This window comes from Amblyomma mixtum, chromosome 3 (genome assembly GCF_055824585.1).
Source record: "Amblyomma mixtum isolate Tamu chromosome 3, ASM5582458v1, whole genome shotgun sequence".
Classification (NCBI taxonomy): Eukaryota; Metazoa; Arthropoda; class Arachnida; order Ixodida; family Ixodidae; genus Amblyomma; species Amblyomma mixtum.
In genome coordinates this window covers 416050819-416074757 of record NC_143014.1, presented here as the reverse complement: position 1 = coordinate 416074757, position 23939 = coordinate 416050819, and the positions used below count along the sequence as shown (strand labels likewise).

General features: G+C 47.4%; 1 protein-coding gene and 1 long non-coding RNA gene across 3 annotated transcripts in view; one reads left to right on the top strand and one right to left on the bottom strand.

Moving 5' to 3' along the window:
• Nucleotides 1–1113: 1113 nt before the first annotated feature.
• LOC149357749 (uncharacterized) lies at nucleotides 1114–13351 on the bottom strand. 2 transcript variants are annotated; one of them, XM_089584895.1, is made up of 4 exons: nucleotides 13135–13351; nucleotides 12910–13053; nucleotides 12703–12796; nucleotides 1114–1685 (listed from the first exon to the last, which is right to left on the bottom strand). In XM_089584895.1, the coding sequence occupies exons 2-4, from the start codon at nucleotides 12997–12999 to the stop codon at nucleotides 1414–1416; spliced, it is 456 nt and encodes a 151-aa protein (XP_089441021.1). In that variant the 5' UTR covers nucleotides 13000–13053; nucleotides 13135–13351; the 3' UTR covers nucleotides 1114–1413. The 2 variants fall into 2 exon arrangements, with proteins under 2 accessions (XP_089441021.1, XP_089441020.1); XM_089584894.1 differs by having other exon boundaries at nucleotides 12703–12826; nucleotides 13135–13349.
• Nucleotides 13352–13563: 212 nt separating this feature from the next.
• Nucleotides 13564–23939, top strand: part of LOC149357748 (uncharacterized) — a 33314-nt gene continuing 22938 nt past the window's right edge. The window contains exons 1-3 of the long non-coding RNA XR_016291885.1: nucleotides 13564–13696; nucleotides 13832–14033; nucleotides 23018–23133. This is a non-coding gene — a long non-coding RNA (uncharacterized LOC149357748). The remainder of the gene's footprint in view (nucleotides 13697–13831; nucleotides 14034–23017; nucleotides 23134–23939) is intronic.

Below are 23939 nucleotides of genomic sequence, written 5' to 3'. Positions count from 1 at the left end.
CTGCTGCTAGGCCGCTCTGCTGGTCGTCAGAAATCACGGAGTCTGCGTTACGTCATGTGCACGTCATGTTTCACGTCACTTAGTCCTCTGTCGTCATAGGAGAATCCCAAGTTTGAATCAGAGAGACGGGAAAAACTTTTCAACTTCGAAACCAAATTTCTTAGAAATAAATGCATCTTTTGCTTCCGGCCAAGAGGCAACAAAGCCATGAAATGCCGAACTATCGGATTTTGCTATAAAAAAATATTAAGAGAGCTCTCCTCACTGTCCCTTTAATAAAAATTTGTCCCGCACTCGCACCGGGTAGTTATGACTTGCGCAGAAAACCAATAGGGTGCGCTTTTGACCATAAATAGCAGAAAACTACAAGCGTGCAGAGGGTGGATGTATCCAGGTTAGTCAGTGAAGTGGTCGTGCGAAGAAGTTAGAAAAGCGCAGTGAGCAGTTCGGCAGGGAAAAATGCAATGGAGGTGCGCGAACAACTTCCCATTAAAAAAAATGCTCTTCAGAATTTCTGCGTATAGAACGGCTGAAATTTTTAGCTACTCTCCGCAGAGCTTACTACTCCTTGTTCGGCCTCCGAGCCCACGACTGTAATGCTGACCACGGCGGCCGCATTCAGAAAATACAAGAAAAAAAATGGTTTGGTTTGGGTGCACTGTGCGACGTTAGTGCATATTACGGAAATTCCGGCAGCTGAAATTCACCTGTCGTCTCAAAGCCAACGTGTATATATAACTGGGTCAATAAACCCCACATAGCAAAGCAAAATAATTTCGATGATCCCGAAGCGAAGATTTTTAGCTACAAGTTTGCAGCGTGTATGCGCATCCTTTTGCTGTTCGATATCATCGCCCCACCAGCGTGATGCTTAAACTGTATTTTGTTCGAACCTAACGTGTTTTGCAAGCAGTTTCTTCGCAATTTCTCTTGATTATTGTAGTGTGTATGAGGATATTTTCTGCTGTCTGTAGTCATAATTGGCCACCAGTGCGCTTGAATGCGACCTGCCTCCACTGCATTTATTTCTCTTTTCATGTGGCTTTTACAAAAGCCGAAGGCATTTGCCTATTGTGAAAAAGTGTACATCCCGAAATGAAGTAGACAACGCCCTTACGCTTATCATCGTCAGTTTTAATATTCGTTCGTCTTGAGGGCAAAATTCATTTGAGGTGCATTGGAGTTTTTCCAAATGTTTCAGTTCGGGGATGGACAGGCGTAAGCTTTCAAGGAAGCCTGTGCGTAGAACGTGATTATACGAATAGAGGATCCGGGAAAAGATGTCGGGGTACATCCCGATAATAACAGGTTGTGCTTCAAGTGAGATAACGCAGCGATGTGTGCGCAGAAGCCAGTGTTGCGCCTTGGTCCATTCGAGATCGGCTTAACTCGAACAGACGAGCGCCGTCGCCTTCATGCGGAACAGGCTGAGCAGCCCGGTTGATCCCGGAAACAGCTGCCGTCCAAGATGCCCACCGAAGGGGAATTCCTTCCACAGAGACAGCTGCAGGGCAACGTGGCATGCACTGGATTCCGAAGCCAGGCATGGGGCACAGTAGTCGATGATTCGTCCCCAGAAGGGGCCCCTCGCTGCCTCCAGGTGGTCCAGTCGGGCCCAGCATGGTCGCCCAAGTTCCCCTTCACGATGGCCCATTCCTCTGGAACACAGCCTTCGAGATCCGGTGCTGGAACAGGGCGAGAAAGTACAGGTTGCTCAATAAAAATTGCGCGTACCTTGGAGAGTTTGTCCAGGGGTGGTAAAGTTATCGCTCTATGGGAGCTGGTCGTTTCAGACCTAGATTTCGATTTGATCATGTGCACATTGACGCAATTGAGGGCATGCAATCTACTCCTGCTCTGCTTGTTATGGCAAGTCTTACAGATTTCTCCGTACTGCTAATATGAAAAGAGAACTTCTCTGGCACCCTTTATATCAACGCCTAAAAATGTTCTTTAGTATTTATCAGAATCAGATAAGAATTAGTGCTTGAAGTTACTTAGATCAAACGCACTGCGTTTCTTGTGGAAACGATTCGAAACCGATGCTTCCACCGCCACTGCAGCACAGACTCGTTTGAACATTCACTTTTTCGGCGTACCATTATAGCGACCGGAACGTGTTACCAGAAGATCTGCCGCAAAACTGTGGAGTTATTTCGTGAAGCTTTGTGCCGCACGCTACGACATTATAGTGTCACTGCGGGTATTTAAGATTAAAAAACGCTGAAAAGTATGGAGTGTCGGATTATAGTAAGTACGAAGGGTGGCTTTTTTGGAAGCACTAGCAAAACTAACGGCCACAGACAGAGAGACCGTCATTCCGTGAGGGCTAGAACGGTGGCATCGCAGTGGTTCTGCGTGGTCGTAAGATCTCGGCCTTTCAACGATTATACTACTGTTTTCAATACACGAGTTTGCAATGACGCGTCTGGTTCTCTCACTCGATGTCACTGAGCTATGGACGCTTCGTAACACTCTTGTTTGATTGCTGAGCATTACTCTTCGAGGGCTAGTGTCGGCGTCGCACCCAAGCGCACTTCCTGCACTTTATTGGCCAGTGGGCTCTCCAAAAGTGGTTTTACTCTCAAGATTTGCTGGCTGGCATACGAAAGAGGCATTTTCTTTTCTCGGCCAAAAATATCCTCCAGGAAGTACGTTCGTTCAATCTCATTAGGAGGTGCAGCGGTGCACGTTTGGTCAGGTGCTTTTCAATTTCTTAGGCAATGCTTTTTCTCTGAGTCAGCGAGCAGGGAACAAAATGAGTGGATAGCGAAAGCACTGCTTAAGCACTTAGTCAAACCGTTTCAGCAACAGGCAGGCAGGAGAGAATCGCGAAGAAGGACTCGGTTTGGTTTGGTTTGGTTTATGGGGTTTAACGTCCCAAAGCGACTAAGGCTATGAGAGACGCCGTAGTGGAGGGCTCCGGAAATTTCGACCACCTGGGGTTCTTTAACGTGCACTGACATCGCACAGTACACGGGCCTCTAGAATTTCTCCTCCAAAGAAATTCTAGCCGCCGCGGCCGGGATCGAACCCGCGTCTTTCGGGTCAGCAGCCGAGCACCATATCTACTGAGCCACCGCGGCGGCGAAGAAGGACTCGACCGAGAACGACGCTATCTTGCTCCACATCGCATGTCCGCCAGGTTTTCCAGCCTGCAGGAACGTACGCGCAGTGCATGCCATATATATTGATGACGTAGCGCCGACGCGAGTCTTTACGTCGAATATGCATCGACGCCCGCCAAAAGGTGCCTTTGGTGAACACAGATCGGCGTTAAAATACTATCGCCATAAAAATCAAAGGACAGCCCATATACGAAAACTGGAAATTGGTTTTTGAGGAAAGGAAATCGCACAGTAAGGCCTCATCTCGGTGGGCATCCGAACAGCGCCTTAAATGAAGGACGGAAGGCGGGAGTGAAAGAAGAAAGAGAGAGGGGTGCCGTAGTGGAGGGCTCCGGATTTATTTCCAATTTTACCTAGCCGGCACTGAACATATGCCTTCAGCCAAGTGGGATCACGTGTCCGAATGTGCAACGTTGACACTAGCGCTGTATTGTATGGCATGAATATTTTTCCTTTCAAGCACCCCGCCTTACTGCAGCAGGCTACGCTTCCCATTGAATATAATTAAACCAGTGCTCCACCAAACCATCAGAGCGCTGAGAACCTCCAACCTGCTCCCCTCAGTGTTAATCGCGCATTGAAACTCCTGTTCGTTTTCGAAAAGGAACATAGCACAACTCAAATGCCGGCCACCACCATGCAACCTGTGCCTCCAAAAAAGACGAGACCGCACGAATCAGGGAATCGAGTAGTTACGGGGCTATGTAGACTACGACTGAACACCAGCACTTTCGCCTTTGCAGAGCAAAAAATGCACCTTCCATTCTTTCTTATACGATATTGAAGCACACAGGCTCTGTCGCTGCCGCTGGCCTGCCTGCTGCATTCACTGCTGGTTGCACCTCACAGCTGATGACAATGACGATAGGCGCGTTCGAAAGTGCTGCTTATCGCTGTGAAAACCAGGACCAATTAACTTGCAACACAGTAACAGTCCACGCACTTGCATCCCCACGTTCTACGGGAGTCGGCCTGGCTGGCTTGCATTCCGAAACACTCGGTAGGAATGGCAATGCAATTACGCATCGTTGTTGGTGAGCGTTCTGGGGAGCTCTTTTTATTTTTTTAAACGCTAACACACACAAAAAAAAAATAATTGACACGCATGCACTGATTACCAATCTTGTTGAAACTGCGAGCTGGTGTCTGCAGTGACTGCAGCAGATCAACATAATGTGCTTTATTTCTGCCAAAAGTAATGACACATCTACCGCACCGGGTTACAGTGCACAGTATGCACAAAAGAGAACAGCGGGCCCTCTGAACGGACAGTGAAAGACGGGCAAAACACATGTGATACAAGCACCCACACCGTATACACAGCGCGGAAGCGACACTCGGATAAGTCAGGGTCACGAGAGGCCCGCTGGCACTGTACTCACTAAGGGGCCCTAAATGCCTGGAAACGCCATTCCTGCCGCCCGTCAAGTAGTCCCATTTTCTTGTTTTTGTTTGCTTTTAGGGCTGCGGGAATACAAGCAATTTTCGAAGAGCTAAAAGCCCTCTGTTGGATACAGTGAACAACTGAAGTAGTACAAGCTCAATATTATTCGAAACAAATCTAATACCTCCTCGAGTTCTTGGATAGTTTTGAATTAATTGGCACGAAATTCGAATACGGCGCGCAGTAGTGTCTTTCGCCAATGGATTCGAAAACGCGCTGAGCACACTCGGACGTCGCACGTAGCTCGGCCTCGCTGTGCGGGTCTCCCAGCGGGGAGGACGCTTTCCCCGCCGGTATACAGCGCCATTCGTGTACGACGCGACAGGGCTGAGCCAGCTTTCGTAAGCCTTGCCTCAGAGCCCAATATCAGAGGCAATGGTTCAAACTCTGGTCACTCACACCAACTCATATTTACGGCAAATTGTTCATTGTCGTCTTCAGTAGAAAAGGGTAATTTTCCTCTTCGTATAACGTGACGGTCATAGAGTGAATAAGCATTTCCTGCTGTGTGTACCCTATCGGAGATAGCGCTCAGCCTTTCGACAGCTACGACCACAGAGAGACCTTCGCTGTTGCAAGCGGCTGTTCGTTTTGCACTAATATTAGCACAAGTAGCGAATAATAACACGTATATTCGATTTGTATTCGATTCTTTTACAGTTCCTTTCGTATTCGATTTCGTTTTAGCTGCGCTATTCGTATTTTCTTGGCTTCCCTTTCCCAGTGCAAACTCTCATCTGAAAGCGGAACCCTTCGCCACCGCATCATTTCTGAGGCTTCGGAATGCCAATCCGTCGTCGCCACAGGGTTAATACCGCATTGCCTCTACACAGCGCCACGCTTTCCCATGCTCGCTGCAACAATGGTTCTGCCTGTATTAACTAGCTGCCCCGAGCAGCAGAGGTAATCAGCCCGATATTGGAAACGTATCGGCAAAGGCCGGCGCTACGAAGGACCAGAGTGAAACCATCCATTTCCAGTACTGGACAGATTACCTGCGCTGCTTGGGTGAAGAGGACAAAAAGTTACGGCGGGCACTTAAGACTATATTACTTGCTGTGCATGCATGCGAAAGCAATAATGTCTCATAGAGAGTTCTGTTGCGAAGTAATTGTTTTGCATTTTCTTGCGGATTTGTGTCCCCTCGTTTTCGTTGGCCACTCCGCGTTTGGGTGCCAACTGCTGCAGCCCTTTCCCATTTACTGTTTCCCTTTCCCATCATGTCATGAGGCCTGTCGCATCACGCGATATTACACTATAGCGATACGATATGTCACGTGTTGCACACGTGCTTCCTTTGCTCACATGGGTTGTAAATTGAGTATTCACATCAAAGACCTATGATGTCATCGATACCAAGTGAAAGGCCTTTCACTTAAAGGCCTTCACCATTAAGGGCTTTGAACTCAAGGCCTTGAAACTGAAAGCCTTTACCCTCGAGGCCATTATCACGGTCATGTAATTAATGACCCTCACCTTTATTTAGTACCGTTACCATTCCGTCAATGCCCAATATAATTAACTCATGTCGTTACCGAGTTTCGGGGTGCCGCTTATTCCAGACGGCGCTGGGTTTCGTTGCCGATGAGCCGTACAATGCTTTCGCACTAAATAGGATCGAGCGCGGACCAAACTGCATCGCTGTCTTCATTCGTGACCCCGCAAATGTGCTCTGCAGAGGACGCTCGGCACGACTGCTTTGTGAACGGCGAGCTGCCCACCGGACAGCGACGCTTTCCCTCACCTGGATCTCTCGCGGGAGGAAGCCCTATGCGAGGACGTTGCTTCGTGCCAGCAGAAAAAGAACAAAACCCGTTCAGCGAATGCGGCGCCAGTCGAGAAACCAAGAGTATCGAAGGTCTCTGCAGCGAAACCTTGGAAGACTCTGCTCGTGTCGCTACAGACGGAGAAGCTTCAGGGCATGGGTACGGTGCGGAGCAATAGTGTATGAAATTATTGCAACTGAAACACGTTTAACGGGCAAGAGCACCATCGCGTGCATTTAATGGACGCGCCAAACACGGACTCGGCAGCAGATTGCCAAGCCTCTAGGATCCACATCCAAACGATTCAGCTGATGTTCACGTGGTATGGAATATTAAGGAAGGACCACTTTTGTCTTCCTTTGTTGGAGAATTAAGGCGAACATCTTCCGAAAACCGACATGAACAACTAACGTAAACAGCGAAGCTGGCGCCGAACATGAAGACGCGGCAGAAGCCGAAATGTGAGCAAATAATCCGAAAATTTCCATCCGAATCGTATCTTCCTGAAGCAAACAAAACGCACGAAGGCTACAAACGAAAAAACAGACAAGCAATCCGCATTATACCAACAAGCTCACCAGGAGGTGCCCAGGATTAAAGCTTCAGCCCCAAGCGGGATTCGAACCAGCGGCGGCGCATTCCGATCGGCGATCCAGAGCAAGCTGTCTTTCTCCGTGAAACCGAAGACTGTGCCACAGTGAGCGATTTGGATTCAGATCCTCAGCTGCGATTTTATCCCGCTCCTTCGCAGAATCCGAGACCTCCTCCGGATCGCCGATCGAATCGGCAATTAGACAACTCTGCGCGTTGTAAATGGTAGCCTCTCGCGCTAACCGTTAGATGTCGCCATCTTCACTTTCCATCCGCTCTTTCGGCACTGCAGAGCAGGGGGAAGGCGCTTGAAACAGCGAATGCTGCGAGCAACGCTGCACGCGATGCCCGCCACGAAGAAGTAAAGCTGCGACGCTGTCTCCGCGCGCACAGCGATGGAGGCGGTGTCAGCACCTCCTCCACTTCGTCACGCGGGTCGCTATTTCCTGCTCTAGATTTCGTAATTGGAGCACGTAATTTTGCACCTCTCACTCATCGCCAAACAATTTTGTTTTGTCCGTCTCTAAGTCGCATCTTTGGAGCCTCCATCTTCAGTTCCCGTAAATTCTTCCCGCCATGGGGCTTTTTGTTGTTCTAATCTAGGATTTCTTTTTTTTTTTTCTCTTAGAATCGTCTCCACGAGACGATGGAGGAAGACGCACTCCACCTGCTAGACGCATCTACTGTCTGCGCTCGCGCCTCCGCGGACATCAGCGCGCGAACAGCGCAGGTTGTTCCCGCACACTGCGCAAGCTAGAAGCAAACGCAAACATTAAGAGCCACGAAGAAGCCAGGCGCCTCATCACTGCCACCGAAAGGCCCGTTCTGCACGGAAAAGAGCAAGATGAGAACAACCTCAAGCGAGTAACGCCAGAACACGTATCAAGCGACGAATCGTCAGCCTGCGAGTCCAAGGACCCCCTGGACCTCACAACAGACACTCCTGGCACCGTCAGCAGTGAACCTGTCTTCACAGCGCCTCTTACACCAGAGCCGCCTACCCTACGTCGCTACGACAGTAGCACCCCTGACAACCACACAACTCTGGCTTCAGGAAACGCCCAGACAACCAACCTTCCTGCTACATGCTGCGCCGAAGCCATCGAGCAAGATGCCTGCGTTGATGAGGCAGTTCAAGAAACGTTCCCACTGAGCACAGACCCGCTTGAACTTGTCATGGAGAGTGCTACACAAACCAGCCCTGACCACAACAGCCGGCGGCACGCTCCCGAGCACTCCAGCAAAACTGGAACTGTGGAATAATCTGCCGCAAGCACAGGGAATGAATTTGACCACCTCCCCACAACCCCCGACATCGCTGAGTCTGCCGTCAGTCAAACCGCACATCGCCCTGCCCAGCTCATCAGCGATGCATTCACAGAAGCTGATTATTCACGCACTACGCGTGATTATGCAAAGAAAAAGCCAAGCGCAAAACCCCGCCGCCGCGCCCCTTCCTCTCACAAGGCGGCCCCAACCGGAGCAAGCGCAAAGCAAGCCCCTCCTCCCGGCAAGTCCCCGGCGGCCCAATCGGCTCCGCCCGCTCCTGCGTCGTCTGCTACGAGCGACCTCGGCCCGTCTGCCGCCCGCTTCTCTGCACGCTCGCAGCAAGTCAAAACAAAATCGAGAATCGCGACCATCCTCTGCTACCCTGCGGGCAGCAAGGCCAACCTCCTGTCCATTTCGAGGGATGCTGTTGCCGCAGTCTTGAGCAAAGAACCCGCTGTCAAAGCTGTACGAGTTCACCAGCGGCGCAATGTTATATATTGCTGCGGATAATATAATACCACAGCTGAACCCCCGCACCTTCTCGCATTCGACACTATTTGTGACGTAAAGGTGCGTGCCCTAGAAGCTTGCGGACACGCATGCTCCGGCCGCCTATTCAGTGTTGACCGCGCTTTCACAGAAGAAGACACAATTGCCGGAATCGAGACCAAGGTTCCCGTTCTCGGGTGCTCCCGCAGAGGAAACGATGTCATACTCCGATTCGTTGGCACCAGGCCACCGCAGGAAGTGGCTTTGTTCAAGTTACGACGACAAGTACGGGCTCGTCTTCCCCGTCCTCGTCAATGCCTTCAGTGCGGCATATTTGGACACGCCACCGCTGCCTACAAAGCCAAACCGCGCTGCCTGCGATGCGGAAATGACCACCATGCATCGCGATGTGAAGCTGAGAAGGCTGGCTACGTAAACTGCCGCGGTGCACACGCCTGCACCGAGCCTCGCCGCCCTCGCTGGCAAGAAGAGCGTCGCATCGCGTTACCCTGGCAACTTCCGGGAAGTACATGTCCAGGCAGCAGTGAGCTGCACTCGAAGCTCAAAACAGAAGTCTGGCGCAAGCAACCCACCGCAAGAAGGCACCACAGAGCCCCGCGAAGCTGCACACAACTCCGAAAGCCTGACAGAAGCCCCAGTGCCTCAGTCAACGCGCGGCACCCGCTCATACAGAGATGCTTTGAACCGACAGAGCGCTCTGTCTGTCTCCTTGGCTTTTTCCTGTGGCTCTCTTTTTTATAGCGCAACTTGGTTCCTTCAAAGCAATGCACCAACTTGCCCAACAAGAAGTTCTTCTACGCAGAGATGCCGTGGAGGGCCGCACAGTGCGGCGCAGCCCCCGCCGGGTGAGCGCGACGTCGTTATCGCGGCGCTCGCCAACCGCCCCCATGGACGCACTGCCGCCCACTTCACCAGCACGAGAACTCTGCGCTGCGGCTCTCGCCGCTCAGCAATCACTCAGCCATAACCATGGCTAACTCACCTCACGCCTACCTCGCGAGGTCATCATCGAAGTCCTGTGCGCGCTCGGTGTGTGGACATACGTCAGGTGTTTTAAGGCGAAAGCCATTAATGCTTCATACTGTCGTTAGCAGCCATGTCGGCAAATTTGTCCGTGTTTCCCGACATGCAAAACAAGCCCAACTACATGCTTCTGAGTATAGGGAACGTGCGCTGCCCAGGTGGCACTGCAGTTATTCCACTGTTCGACTAAAAACTGCTGCCGTCAGTCGCTTGGGCCGCTACAAACGCGAGGGCACATTCTTAACGATTAGAAGCCCGCGTTTGGTTGATAACACTATCTGCCTCGCTTCTGTAGACATAACCCCGATAACTGACACGCACCACGTGTGGCTTCGACAGCGCGCAGAAGCTCACGCCAATAAGCTCAGGAAGGTGGCGTGGAATAGCACCAAGAGCGCCCCCAGAACTGCTTGCTCCTCTCGCTATGCTGTGTGTTAAGGCGCTGCAGTCGACACGGCAAACTTGAGCTGCGGTTCCCTATTAAGGCGAAAGCCTTTATACTGTCGTTAGCAGCCGTGTCGGCAGATTTGTCCGTGTTTGGCGTCACTACTTAAAAAGAAACTGCGTCGAGGCTGGGAATCGAACCAGGGCCTTTGGCATTTGAAGCGGAGACACTACCACTCCGCCACGAAGGCTCAAGGTTTGAGCATGAATAAAGGCGCATCTAGTGAATGCATGGGTTTCACAAAAAGAAGGAATAAAAATAAAAGAAAAATAAAAGCACTAAAAATAAGAAAATAAACAAAAACACAGAACAAAATAAAGGCAATAAATTACGGAAAATAAAAATACGAAAAGAAACAAAAATAAAAATGAAATAAAAACAAAACTAAAAATATAAAAATAAATAAATAAAAACAAACACTGCGCCAGGAAACGCTTTCGCCTTGCAGCACTTCAGCTCCGCACGGCGTGGAGTGCGTCGTATACCGCAGGGCAGTGCAATCAGCCCTCATCTCTTCAGCATGGCCCTTGCTCGACTGCCACAGTGTGCCTGGCCGCCTCACCTGAAGCGCGCGTCGCCATATATACGCTAATGACGTCGAGCTTTTCGTCACTTCGAAAGCACGCAAAGCTCTGCAGGACGCCTTGGGTGCTGTCGCTGTCCCTTTGAAAAACATTGGGCTAGAACTGACTCCGTCCACAACCGAGGCCCCTCTCGTGCACCGGCGTCCAGCTGCTGCGCGTAGTCGCACACCGCAGCTTTGCCCCGAGGGAGTCCCCTTGGCGAAGCCAGGCTAAATACTTCGGGCTGCACACACCTGGGGAACTGAGGTGGCCAAACTTGACGGCGAAACCGAAAGAATCGCCACCATCGCCAAACATCACGGTGACTGCACAGAGACTCTCGTTGTGCGAGTGTGCGGTGCTGGAACACCTTTCGTTCCCAACGAGCTCACCAGCTACAGTGGGCAACGCTCTACAGGCACTTGTTGCATTTGTCGATGCGCCAATCTACACGCAAAGTTCAGCGCCGCCGTCATCTCGTCCAGAGCGCCATAGCCTGCGCCTCCAACGGGTTCGCGCGCCGCCGGGCCGCGCTCCGTGCATTACCGGCCGGCCACTCCGACCCCAGCCGTGGTGCTCGTAGCTTCACCTCCTCCTCCCTGTGCGTGCGTGCGTGCGTGCCGAGAAGAGAGGCACTGGTCCGAGAAGCACTGGAGGCAGAGCCGAGAAGAGAGGCCCTGCCTCTCTTCTCGGCTCTGCCTCCAGTGCTTCCCGGACCAGCCTCCACTACTCTATCCCTGACGCAGTGCCGTTATAGTGTCTTACGGCAGACATAACGCTGCGTCCCCACCCAATGGTTCGCGTTCCTGGCGGAACTCAACGCGAACCATATGCAGAAATAAATCTGAGTTTTTCAACATGACGGCGCACCAGCACATTATCTGGCGAAGGTTCGCGACTGGCTGGATCCAAATTTTCCGGAATGATGGATGGGTCGCGGATCCCCAAATATGTCCTGGCGTCCACGCTCACCTGACCTGACACCCTGCGATTTTTTCGTGTGGGGTTTTGTAAAATCCATCGTGTACAGCACAGGGACACTCAGCACTGTTCACGAGCTGAAAGTGTGCATTGAGGCTGCGTTCACCCGAACTGACAACACCATGCGGGAGAACGCTTTCAACGGATGCTTCAAGCGCTTTGAGAAATGCATTGAAGCAAACGGCGGCCACATCGAATGCTGAGCTCAACACTGCCTCAAGCACTGCCCCATAAACGGGCCTGTTCAGGGTCACCCCAGTCCTGTCTGGCGACAGCTCGCGCAGCACCGCTGCTCCGCACCCTACCCTCTACAAATAACCCAGAACAACACATTAGCAACGCAGACGGCGTGGCGCAGCAGCTGCTCTTAGTCTCACCTGAAAATGCCATGAACATTTATTGCATTTAAAGTTCGACATCGTCATATCGCAGTCGTTGGCAGAAAAACAAAAGCAGACGACGAGAATGAAGATTGGAACGCTTTCTGCGATAGACAAAAATCGAACTCTTTGAAATTGCGGCAACCTCGCGCAGACAATGTTTACTGCGTCCAACATTGATACAGTAGTCAAGAAAGTTATTTCAAAGCAACCGCGCTACCCTCCCCCACCCTCCCCGGTAGAGGGCTCGCTTCTCCGGTGGGTGCGAGATGGCGCCACGGATACCACTGCTGCGAAGTCTTTCGGTTTTTGGTTCGCGACGGTGGGGATTTCCAAATAATTCACATCGAATCAGGCAAGGACACCGCCCAAATGTAGCACAAAACAAAATTGACCACCAAATGCAAGCAATGTGCGAAATTTGAGCCTGAACAAACGTGCCGTTAAGCCGAGAGAATTTTTTTCTTTACTCTGATTTACGCAACAGTCGTCCAGCGCTACGCCTTTCCTTGCATGCACCTACTGTCGACCACCAGACAGACTCAATATTACAAACGAGTACAAACGAATGATGTGCCATTACTAACAAAAACCCAACTTACCTCTAAGGGATGCAGTTCTCGCAGCGCATGTAGTCGGCGTAGATCGATGTCTTGCGGTGAAACCGAGTGCTGAAAGGACGCAGCTGGAGCCCACCTGATCGGAGACGACGACCGACGCCAGACGCTAAGAAAGATGGGTGGCAACAGTTTTCAGAACCGTCCAGCCAGAATCTCATACTCTTAAGGCCCGTTGGGTTCACGACTTACCTGGCTCGTGGTACGAGACCGACCGCACGGCTTGGACGCCCGCTTGAAGGGCTCTGCCCTTCGTCTCCATTCTCGATTTATGGCAGTCATAACCGGAGCTCACTGTAGCAGCGGAACAAGGCTAATCGAAATGCCTGAGTGGACCTAGAATACAAGGCATAGTAAAATGTATCATGGCACAGTTCTAAGCAGCCGCCCTCACATTGTAGCTATAAGGAGGTTTACCTGACACGCTGATAGGAACGCCTTGCTGCCAGGTCAGCCTCTGTTCGTTCTCCTCAGCCAAGCATAAGAGGTGGCACTCAATGTGCGCTGCCAAGCCAAGGCTCAAAAGAATTCCAAAAGAACATCAGCGCGCGCAAAGGCCGCGCGCCCAGACCTGTGCTACCTGTGACCTGTGATACATGATGATGATGATAGCCGAAGGTGTGGCTCCGGCCGAAATTAATCGCAAAACTCGCTACTCTGCGCAGAGCTCTTTCTTAGGGCCCGATTCTTGGTGTTCACCATCGAGGAAGGAAAGAGAGTTTTCCTTCCTCCATGCTTGGCAGCAGCAGCAGTGATGATCACTATATTAGGAATTAGCCGCATAGGGGCGCTAACTACTCTGCCGCTGCAATCCCTTTCCTCTCAGATGGGTCGCATGGAGAAAAATATATCTTTCTCTAAGCAGAAATCATCAATCCGTAGGATTCCTGCAGCGCGATAATGGCGGTGCCGCCGGTGTTGTTCGGCTTTTCGCAAGTCGTCGCATGTGTCTGTCTTTTGTTACCTCGAACTACGAGAGGTGAGCGACTTTCGAGAGCACCATGATGAGACAGGTCGTCTGTGCAGTCACCTGACGTGGCTGTGCAGGATGTGCTCAGCGGCGGTGGCGGAAGCAACAGCGGCACAGAGTAACTGCAAATCCTTCACTTTGCAGTTCTTGGCCAGGCTTGCAGCGATACACCTGGTGAACTAAAGTGGCAAGAGCGACGACGATCGGCCCCGCAAGATAACGACACAAGCAGCGCCAGCCAGGAGCATATAAAAGGACAAGGCTCACCTGTGCCCCCCACACTTGCTCAGCGGCGGTGGCGGAAGCAACAGCGGCACAGAGTAACTGCAAATCCTTCACTTTGCAGGTTGGTGTGCTTTCACTTATTGAAGTCATAAGAAACCTTCTGCCAAACGCCGCCGTCGCTTGAGTCTGTGCTGTTGCTGTAGTTGTTTTCTATTGTGCCGCATGCTTTTCCATCGCGAGTGATATGGGTGATCCTGTTTGTGATATATGCCTGGTTTGTAATCAGTCACTTCCAGCAGAGGGCTCGTCCCTTACCTGCTCAGAATGCCGATACGGTTACCACTTAGGCGCTTGTTCTAATACGACGAAAGCTGCCTACAAAGCAATGACAGATATCGATAAAAAAAGTTGGAAGTGTCAAACATGTGTAGTTTCAGCTGCTCGATGCTCAAAAATTGTAACAAAGGTACAGAAGGAGCAGTCTCTGACAGAAAGGATGCTAATGGAAATCAACAAAAAGCTCTGTGAACTACCGGAAATCAAACAGAAGTTAGATATCCTTTTCCAGGTAAAAGAGACAGTGGAAAGTATGGAAAAGTCTGTTCAGCATCTTTCAGATCAGTATGATGAAGTGCTGGCCAAAATGCAGCTTCAGTCCACTGAGATTGTCACTTTATCAAAAAGGGTTGAAAAGATTGAGGCACAGATTCAGTCAGAGAACACTAACCCCGAAGTCTGCGAACTACGACAGCAAATAAACAGTCTGGAACAGTACAGCAGGCGGAATAACTTGGAAGTACATGGACTTGCGCAAACCAAAAATGAAAACTTGTTCCAAAATATCAATGCTATAGCCCAGGACCTAGAGCTTCCTCAGTTGACTGAGCACGACGTTGAAGGCCTTCATAGACTGCCCGCTAAACGTGGCAAAACCCCGGCAGTTCTGGTTCGCTTTTCCTCACGTGTAATGAAGGACCAATGGATGGCAAAGAAGCAAAGTATGCGGGAAGCTGAATCCACAGTGTACTTTCTTGACAATTTAACAGCGCAGAACAAAAAGCTCATGTGGATGATGAGGACAAGGGCCACAGAAAAGCAGTACGAATATGCTTGGCACAGTAATGGAAAGCTTTTTGTGCGCAAGTGCCAGGGTGAAACGGCAATACGGATCGTGTGTGTTGCTGACCTGGAAAATATCATCTGAGCAGGCACCGCCTCTACTTCGCCTTACTGATCAGTTTTTTTCATTATTTTTCTTTTATGGCATCACAAACAAAGCCTCTTTACTACAATGCTTTATCTTTTAACTCTGCGGTGCGCAGTTGTCTTGTTCACGAAAATGACAGGATGTCAGTCTTTCATGTGAATATTAGAAGTCTAAAAAATAAGCACTTTGAAATGCAATCAGCTTTGGATTCCCTGAATCACAGATTTGATATACTAGCCTACACCGAAACATGGTTCACAAATCAAAATGATGTTATCTTCTTTCGTGGCTACAAGTTTGAAGGCGTGTTCAGAGAAAACCGTAGAGGAGGTGGCGTCGCATTGTATGTTAAAGAAAACCTTGACTCTGAAGTTTTATCAGATTTTTCTCTTGTCGATACCCACTACGAATCGGTTGCTATAAAATGTCATGGAACACTGATCGCTTGCATTTATCGGCCCCCATCTAGTGAAAGTGCCGAATTTATCAAGTTTGTGCGTGATCTTCTTGAATATGCTTGTATCGTAAATATCCCTGTTGTTTTGGTTGGAGACTTTAACATTGATCTTTTGACAAACAGCTCCCCGCGACGTCTTTTTTGTGAAGCCATTGATGCATTTCTCTGCACCAATGTTATTCAGTCACCAACAAGAATAACCTTAGAGAGGGACTCATTATTAGATTTATGTGTTACAAATCATGAGTTATCAAGAGTGCTATCAGGTGTGCTTACATTTGATTTGAGCGACCATCTGCCTATATTCTGTTTTTTTCCACGGGCGATAAAAAAAAGGAAGCAAGTACCAACTCCCCAGATAGTATATCGCAGTTTCAATCAAGAAAACTTAGCTAGGTTTAGATCCATGATGGAAAGCACTGCCTGGAGCGAAGTTTACAATGAGTTAAATCCTAGTATAGCGTACAATATCTTTCTTCAGTTAGTAAAAAGCAAATATGATACCGCATTTCCTTTGACAGTGGGAAAAACTCACAAAAAGTCTCGAAAGCCGTGGGTTTCGAGAGAGTTATATCGACGAATTCAAACCCGTGACAGGCTTTTTGACAAATTCATCCAATCAAAAGATCCAGTCATACTTAAGGAATACAAAAAACTTAGAAATAAGTTAGGCTCTGATATTAAAAAAGCTAAGAAACAGTATTATCAGAATAAATTTTCAGCAGTCTCCAATTGCCCTAAGAAAATATGGGATTGTTTGAGCGACCTCATGGGAAGGGCGACAACCCATATTCCCAGCACATTAACATTCAATGGTGTTGAATACAGTGGCGCTGCTTTGGCAGACAAGTTTAATGCTCATTTCCTATCCTCTGGCGAATCATCTCAGAACCAGGATAGAAATCATGAAATTGCTCAGTATATTGCCTCTCCAATTGGTAGTTCCATATTCTTGAATCCTTGCAGCGAACATGAAGTATTCACATTTCTTAGAAGCCTAGACAAATCCACTGCGGCAGGCGCAGATGAAATTAAGGCCGAGCCTATTATTGCTGTTGCCGATCTGATTAGCTTGCCCTTGCAGCATATATGTAACAACGCGTTAGTTCAAGGTATTTTTCCAGATGGTATGAAAATTGCCAGAGTGGTTGTTTTACACAAAGGTGGCCCTTATGACAATATAAACAACTACAGACCTATATCTGTACTCCCTTTGTTTTCTAAACTGCTGGAATATTTGATCAAAATCAGACTGTGTAAGTTCTTTGACGACAGACAAATTTTTGTTAACGAACAGTTCGGATTTCGTGAGAAGTCAACAGAAATGGCATTGCTTAGTATAAAGGAAAAAATATTTTCTAATATGGATGACAAACAATTTACAGTTGGACTTTTTTTAGATTTCAGGAAGGCATTTGATTCAGTTAAACATGATATTTTATTTTATAAGCTACCGTTTTATGGCATTCGAGGAGTTGCCTTAAATCTGATCCGTACTTATCTTTCCGGTCGCGTTCAGTATACATGTTTGAATGGTCATCAATCACAACCTGGTCAATTAATATACGGTGTCCCACAAGGGTCTATTTTGGGTCCAGTATTTTTCATTCTTTATATCAACGATATAATAGCCATCCCTCGAACTCCCACAATAATTTTATATGCAGATGATACCAGTGTATTTTTTTCTGGCATGCATCTTAGTAATATTCAGGCTGAGGCAAATGCATGGTTACAAGAATTGTCTTTATGGTTGAATATAAATAAACTAGAGTTAAATGTTAATAAAACAAAGCTTATTGTATTTAAGGCACGTAACAAGCCTGATAACAATGAAATTAATCTTACATTCAAAAATAGCGTAATTAAGCGTGTTTCTTCCTACAAATTTTTAGGCATAATCTTTGAAGAACACTTGAGTTGGACCCTGCATATTAATAAGATTCATGCCAGCATATCAAGGTCATTATGTGTATTATATAAACTTCGAGACCTTGTTCCGAAATGGCTGAAGTGGCAGTTATATTATACCCTAATTCAATCACATCTTCATTATTGTTTACTTGTTTGGGGATCTACAACGAAAACTAACCTCACGAGGCTGATAACATTACAGAAAAAAGCAATACGATATGTCGAAAACCTTGCATACAATGATCATACAGGTTTGTACTTCTCTAAGCATTCTATTCTAAAAGTCAATGAATTATTTGAGTTCAAACTGCTTTCTTATGTGTTTAACGATTTCAAACATAATCCCACTAAATATGTTCAATTAAACTCTAGTAGTGACGCGCCTTATCAATTAAGGCACGTCAGTTACAGAGTACCATTCGTAAGGACTAACTATGGAACCGAAATGCTTTCATATTTAATTCCCAGTCTTCTAAATAAACATACACAGGCCATAGAAATTATTCACAAATCTGTTTCCCAAAAGTCATTCAATAGAAATGCTAAAGCTTACCTCCTTTCTCGCCCGAATGATTAAAATTCTTGATGTCCCTGTTTTTCCGTCAACTCTTTCAATTCTCGTGTTTTTCTTGTTGTGATGTGCCTTGTAAATATTTACTTTAATTATGTCATTGCAAAAGTATGCACCTTCCTCCTACTTTTACCTTAGTAAAAGTAGGAGGAAGTGCTGTTTGTAAGCGGTGTTCTATCTCCGCGTCGCTACCTCGGCATGTCCATAGTGTAATGTCATCGGCATAGAAGCTGAAGTGTAGGTTGGGTATCGACTTGAGTAATTTAGGTAATCCCATCATGGCTATGTTAAAGAGAGTCGGGGAGAGGACCGCTCCCTGTGGGGTGCCTCATGCTCCGATGTTGATGTCGTTTAAGGAATGCGGGCCGAATGAGAGATGGGCCGTGCGATTACTGAGGAAATTAGGTAGAAAGTCGAAACTGTCAAACTCTAATGTCTACATTGAAAAACACTGCGCTATTTACTTGCGCTGCTTACTTGTTTCAAAGGGAAAAACCAGTGTAGTGTATTGGCGATGGACGTGATTGCGAAGTGCTGTTCTCGGGCGTTCAGTGACTCTTTTGCATGCGTTACACAATGAATCATTAATTGTGTTGATAGAATTCAGTGCGGCGTCGATTATTCCGAGCGGCCTCGGCTAGCGGCAACCCGGCATTGATCGGCGTACTCGGCGGCTTTAAAGTGAGCGGCGTCTGATTCGGGAAGTCTCCACTTTTGAGCTGTTGTCACAAGGAAAATTCTTTGAAGTGCTTCTGTTCGTAGTAATGTTTTGTATTAGATGTCGGATTCGGTGTGTTACGGGTGTGAGCTAGTGCGGTGAGATGAGGATTGTGGAAAGCTGTGTATTTGGGCCGTGAGCAGAGATTCCGCTGCGCAGGTCATCGAATGCAACAAATGGTGTCGTATATTAGCGCACTTGCCGCTGCAGTTGACATTGTTATTGTGAGAAGCCGACGACGAGGTTCCATGGCTCCTGAATAGGGCGCACAAAGAGGTTGACGAAGCTCGCTGTTCATTCTCCACACAGTAGCTCGTCATCGTCCTCTCGCGGTAACAATATAAACGAGTAAAAATTCGGGCTTCTTACACACCAATGAGATGTAAGCGCAGCGTGAGTGAACGTTGTGGCTGGCATTTAATTGTTGACATCCGCTCTCGTGTTTTTAATCTTTGTAAATATCATCTTTGTAACTAAAGTTGTCCATTTGCTCGATCGTAATCTACTATCGTTGTTTTTCACTGCTGCCACAACTCACAAGGGTGTAGAAACTGGTGCTGTAGGTTATGGAATGGTATATATAACATTTGCTACGCGTATCATGTCAGTGGCCCACAGCGGTTGTACGGTCGGTGATTTTTACAGAAAAGAGAACAGTGCAGCAGGTCTCGGAGGAAGGAAAGGCTTCAGGTGAACCACTGAAGCAGATGACTTGACCGGCCGGCCTGCACGGCCGGCCTAGCTGCGAAAACCAGATACAGGAGGGACTGGAAAAAAACCCAAAAAACTAAGGCACTCTGTTTTGTAGAACATAAAAGAAAAAGCAATCTTTTTGCAAAATAAAACACCGTTATCATTATACTGCAATATCAACCAACATTTACTTTAATTTTGAGTTCACTGCGATTTTTACTTTCGACGCACTACATTACGATGCGGACGAGGAGCGAGAACAGGTGCCGCAGCCTTGGCTGCGTTGACTGCTATGTATGAAACGTAGTATACTTAGCTTAGGCTTGAAGAGGGAACGGAAGAAACTAAAGAAGCGGAGGCGCAGTAACAAGTTAGCAGGAAGAGGGAAAATAGGGGAATTAAAGATATCAATGCAGAACAGATATTCGGCTTTAACTGAAGGAGATGATCTAAATGTTCTAAGAATGAATGATAATGTCACATATTATTGCGAAGTGCGCAGAAGTAGGCGGTCGGATGGTTCGACATGATACCTGGAAGCTATCTCAGGAGACGAAAGATCTAAGAAACGCCACGGCATTAGAACTGGCAGAGCTGACAAATAAGCACAAGGTAGCTGAAATGAGGAAGTTTATTATGGAGAGAATTGAGCATGCTCTAAACAATGGAGGTAGCCTAAAAGTTGCAGAGAAGACTAGGCATAGTCTAATCTAATTCAACTAATCTTATTTCGACTCTGAAATAGTCTGTGGTGTAAAATAAGTATGGACTTGACTGTCCAGTCTTATCGTAGACAGCATACAAGATTAGACTTGTTTGGTAGCCAGAACCAACACTAGGATGGGGACACTGTGTACCTAGGCTGGGGAATCTTCGTGCATGAACAGGGAATGCAGCACGCCGCCAGCGCGTGCATTCGTATTCGTTGTTCATACTGCCATCACCTTTTACCCTGTCCACCAGCGAGTAAGTGGGCAAAAGGAGCGAAGGTGAAAAATTAGACCTGATAAATTTGATTCGAGAGTGCAGAGAGCTATATTTTCATCATTCAATTTGATCTTCACCAAAAAGGAACGATCAGAGGTGTGGGCCAAAATTGTCAAAATTTTAAATTCACGGCATATCTGTAACACAAGAAAAAGATTGAAGAAAGTAATGGCAAAACTTGAAACACCAACTCAAGTTGACGCTGCAGCAAGCACGGCAACAGGAGCGTGAAACTGGTGAATATTGTTTCTATGAACCGCTTAATTGGCACTGTGGGTACTTGAAGTGCCAGATGTGTGTAGACGACGCAGCACAGAGTTAGTACAGACAAGCGATGCAGCAAAAGGTGCAGTCAGAGCAGCAAAAAAACCATCGCACGTTTACTGTTGTGTATATAGAAAATTCAGCGACAGCTGGATTGCGCAACGCTGATGGAAGTTGTAGCGTTCAGTTACTCAGGAAAGGAGTGTCAGAATTTTGCTATGTTTCTGTCGCTACTTCACCAGCGTGCAAAGATGCCACATGCCATCCTACAGTTTCCCGCATTAGGCAGCATGGCATGTCATCCACTCGTCATTTTTATCTATGAGATACATGAGCGTAAACTTTCTGATGCCGTCAGGGAGTGTGTTTGTGGGCAGTGTTTAGATCACGGGCTCTGAGTTGAACAAAGAAAGTTCAACTCGGCCGATGTTTTCGGAGTCTGGCCTAGCGTGTGAAGGGCATTTTAAATCATTTGGCGGCATCTTACAAGTGTGTGCTCATACTTTTTATGGCCCGGTAATTGTTCCGAGGACAAAGTGCGCCAAACATAATGTGTAAATTCTGCATTGTCCACATACTAGGAGGTGACAATGTTCTCGGCGTGTGTGCTTTCCAATTGAATTATCGAATGCAGGCTTTAGAAAGCAGACACCACATGTTTTCATGGTTTCTAGCCTGCTTCACTGGTCAGAGGGAACTTCCGCAAGTTTTCATTGAAATCCTTTTTTTTTCTGTTCATAAAACACATAAGTAACGTGCACTCTCCTTTTGTATACATAATGTACTCAGCTCAATTACTACATCAATTAACGTAGTTACTGGTGTAAGTTGCGCACCTTTTTTTTTAAATTAAGGCAAGAAAAAATAGGTGCAGAAATTGCACGGATATTCTACGAACACATCCTGTAAAAGTATAGAAAGGTCACAACGCACTATATATACTGTATACTGCCGCCTAAACATCCACTCCCCCAACTTGCCTTCCTTGCTGTCCAAAAAAAAAATTGACTCGAAGTATAAGACTTGTACCCCCTCCCACCCCATGTTGTGCAGTTCTCTGCAGAATGGCTTGGCAGTGCATGCACAGGTGCAAGCAGTAAATGTGCAAACGATGTAGTTGCGAAGCCAGCAAGAGGCAAATGGAGTCACAAGGTGATCGAATAGTGCCTTCCCATGCTGCCCATCCGACTGGCAGGAAACCAAGCAGCAAAAATTGGGTAGTTTCACATTACGATGTGCACCAGAGGTAGCTGCAATGCACTTTCTCAACTTTTCAGCTAGGAAAGCGATCGGTAGCATGAGTGAGCCTGATAAACGGCGCGCAGCTCGTCCCCTCGGCTCTGCACCTGCAGACAACGATGCAGCTGCACTGATGCTTTCAAGCCCCTGTTGGGCACACCCACGTGCTTGCTGGTAATGGTCTGGCACAGCAGGGTGAGTAAAATATGCTAGTAAAACTTTTTATAAATGGTAATAATTTAGCGGTGCACGAATAATGTGAGTATATACTGTATTTTCGTTTCTCCTGCATCCTTGTTATTTCTCCCTCTGCGTGATGCTTTAAGCTCCTGTACCGAGCTTTTCAATGCAACGGCACCCAAAATCAGAAGAGTGCGACGAGTGGGCTTTGTAGTGGTTTAATATAAGCATGTGACCAGCATGTTTGAATGCAAACTTGCTTTGTACACAGTACCCATGCAACATGAAAACAGGAAGATTGTCTATCAGTAAAAAATGTTCTATTTCATGGAAGCAAAACAGTGCCCAATCAAGACATACAGAATGAGACTTGTAAACAGCAGGCACAGCGATACTCTGTTCTGCAGCTGATACTACACAATGGGGACCAGTGAAGAGCACATACTACATAGCAAAAACATGTTTGGAAAAGGTGAAAGGTGCCGCTTGGATAAAGTGAAATTATTTTGCAAGCAGCGGCACAAGTATGCAGGCAGAACTGCTTACAGGCCGTCATAACACAAAAAATGTGCAAGTGCTTTATTGTTGTCAGTACGGATGAAGGATCTTGCACATCAATGTAAACAACTGCAAAGCAAGGGTCATCCTGATACAGCAACAGTATCTCAGCTGCCTATGTGAACAGTGTATAAACTGGTCTTCATATTTTGCTAGTGCATCTATTGCAAGCAGTACAGCCACGAAAGCACCCTTACTGGGATGTGCCATCTCAAAGTTGCATGGCTCTGTGATTAGTTTTGTAATGCATAATTTGACTACATGACATTTGCTGTCGAGAAAAAAATCACATGAACTTCATAAATATCTGAACATAGGTGCTGGCCGCTACGAAAATGAGCTGGATGCTGTGCTGAAAGCTGTCCACAAAGGGCTTAGCGAGGACAACCCCATGGGTGCTTGAAGGCATCCCCGCCGGCATCAATTTAACAGTGTAAGTAAAGGTTTTATCTATGCACTATGTCATCGTACAACTTAAAGGGATACTGAGCACAACTGTGTGCAACATTTCTTACTAAAAATTGGTTTTGCATCTTTTTGAAGCTGTATGTGGGTTGTTTTGTGTAAAAATTGCAGTAATCGCCAAGAAAAATCAAATTAAAAATTCATCGCTCTCTTTAACAATGAAAGCAAACTTGTGACGTCAGTACAAAAAAACATGAGTTCGTAATGACTGCTTCTATGTGAATGACAGTGCAGCTCAAGCTTGGGAACCTCTGTCTACAAACTCTCGACATGCCGCAGCAGTATGCTTACAAGAAGGACCAGTGGTGGCAGCACCTGGTGATACTGTTTTTACTGCTTTATCAGATGCAAAAAAAGCTCAGTTTTCAGCGTTAGTGCCATGTTTGTCATCGTCCAGCAGTTGAAGGATTACTGAAGATGAACATCAATTTTCTTCAGTGTCCCTTGACAAAAGCGCAGCGCGAGACACAATGATGGGCATAAAGCCAAAGCAAGTAGCACATGGCTGTACTTTGCTGCCACAGCCTTTCATTGTGCTCATGCAACATGCAGCATCAGATGGCACTTGAGCCGGTCTGCAATGCCTTTGAGGGCATTTTGAAATGCTCATTTCAAATGTTTTATGGGAATTAAAAGTGTCTACACGCAGAAACGGGTAGAAATAGCATGAAACGTGAATGTGATCACACGAGCAGTCAAGTCTCAATCAAAGCACTGCTGTGGGTGCAACTGCAGAGGTATCTTGCACGACACAGCCTGCTGTTAACTCGGTAC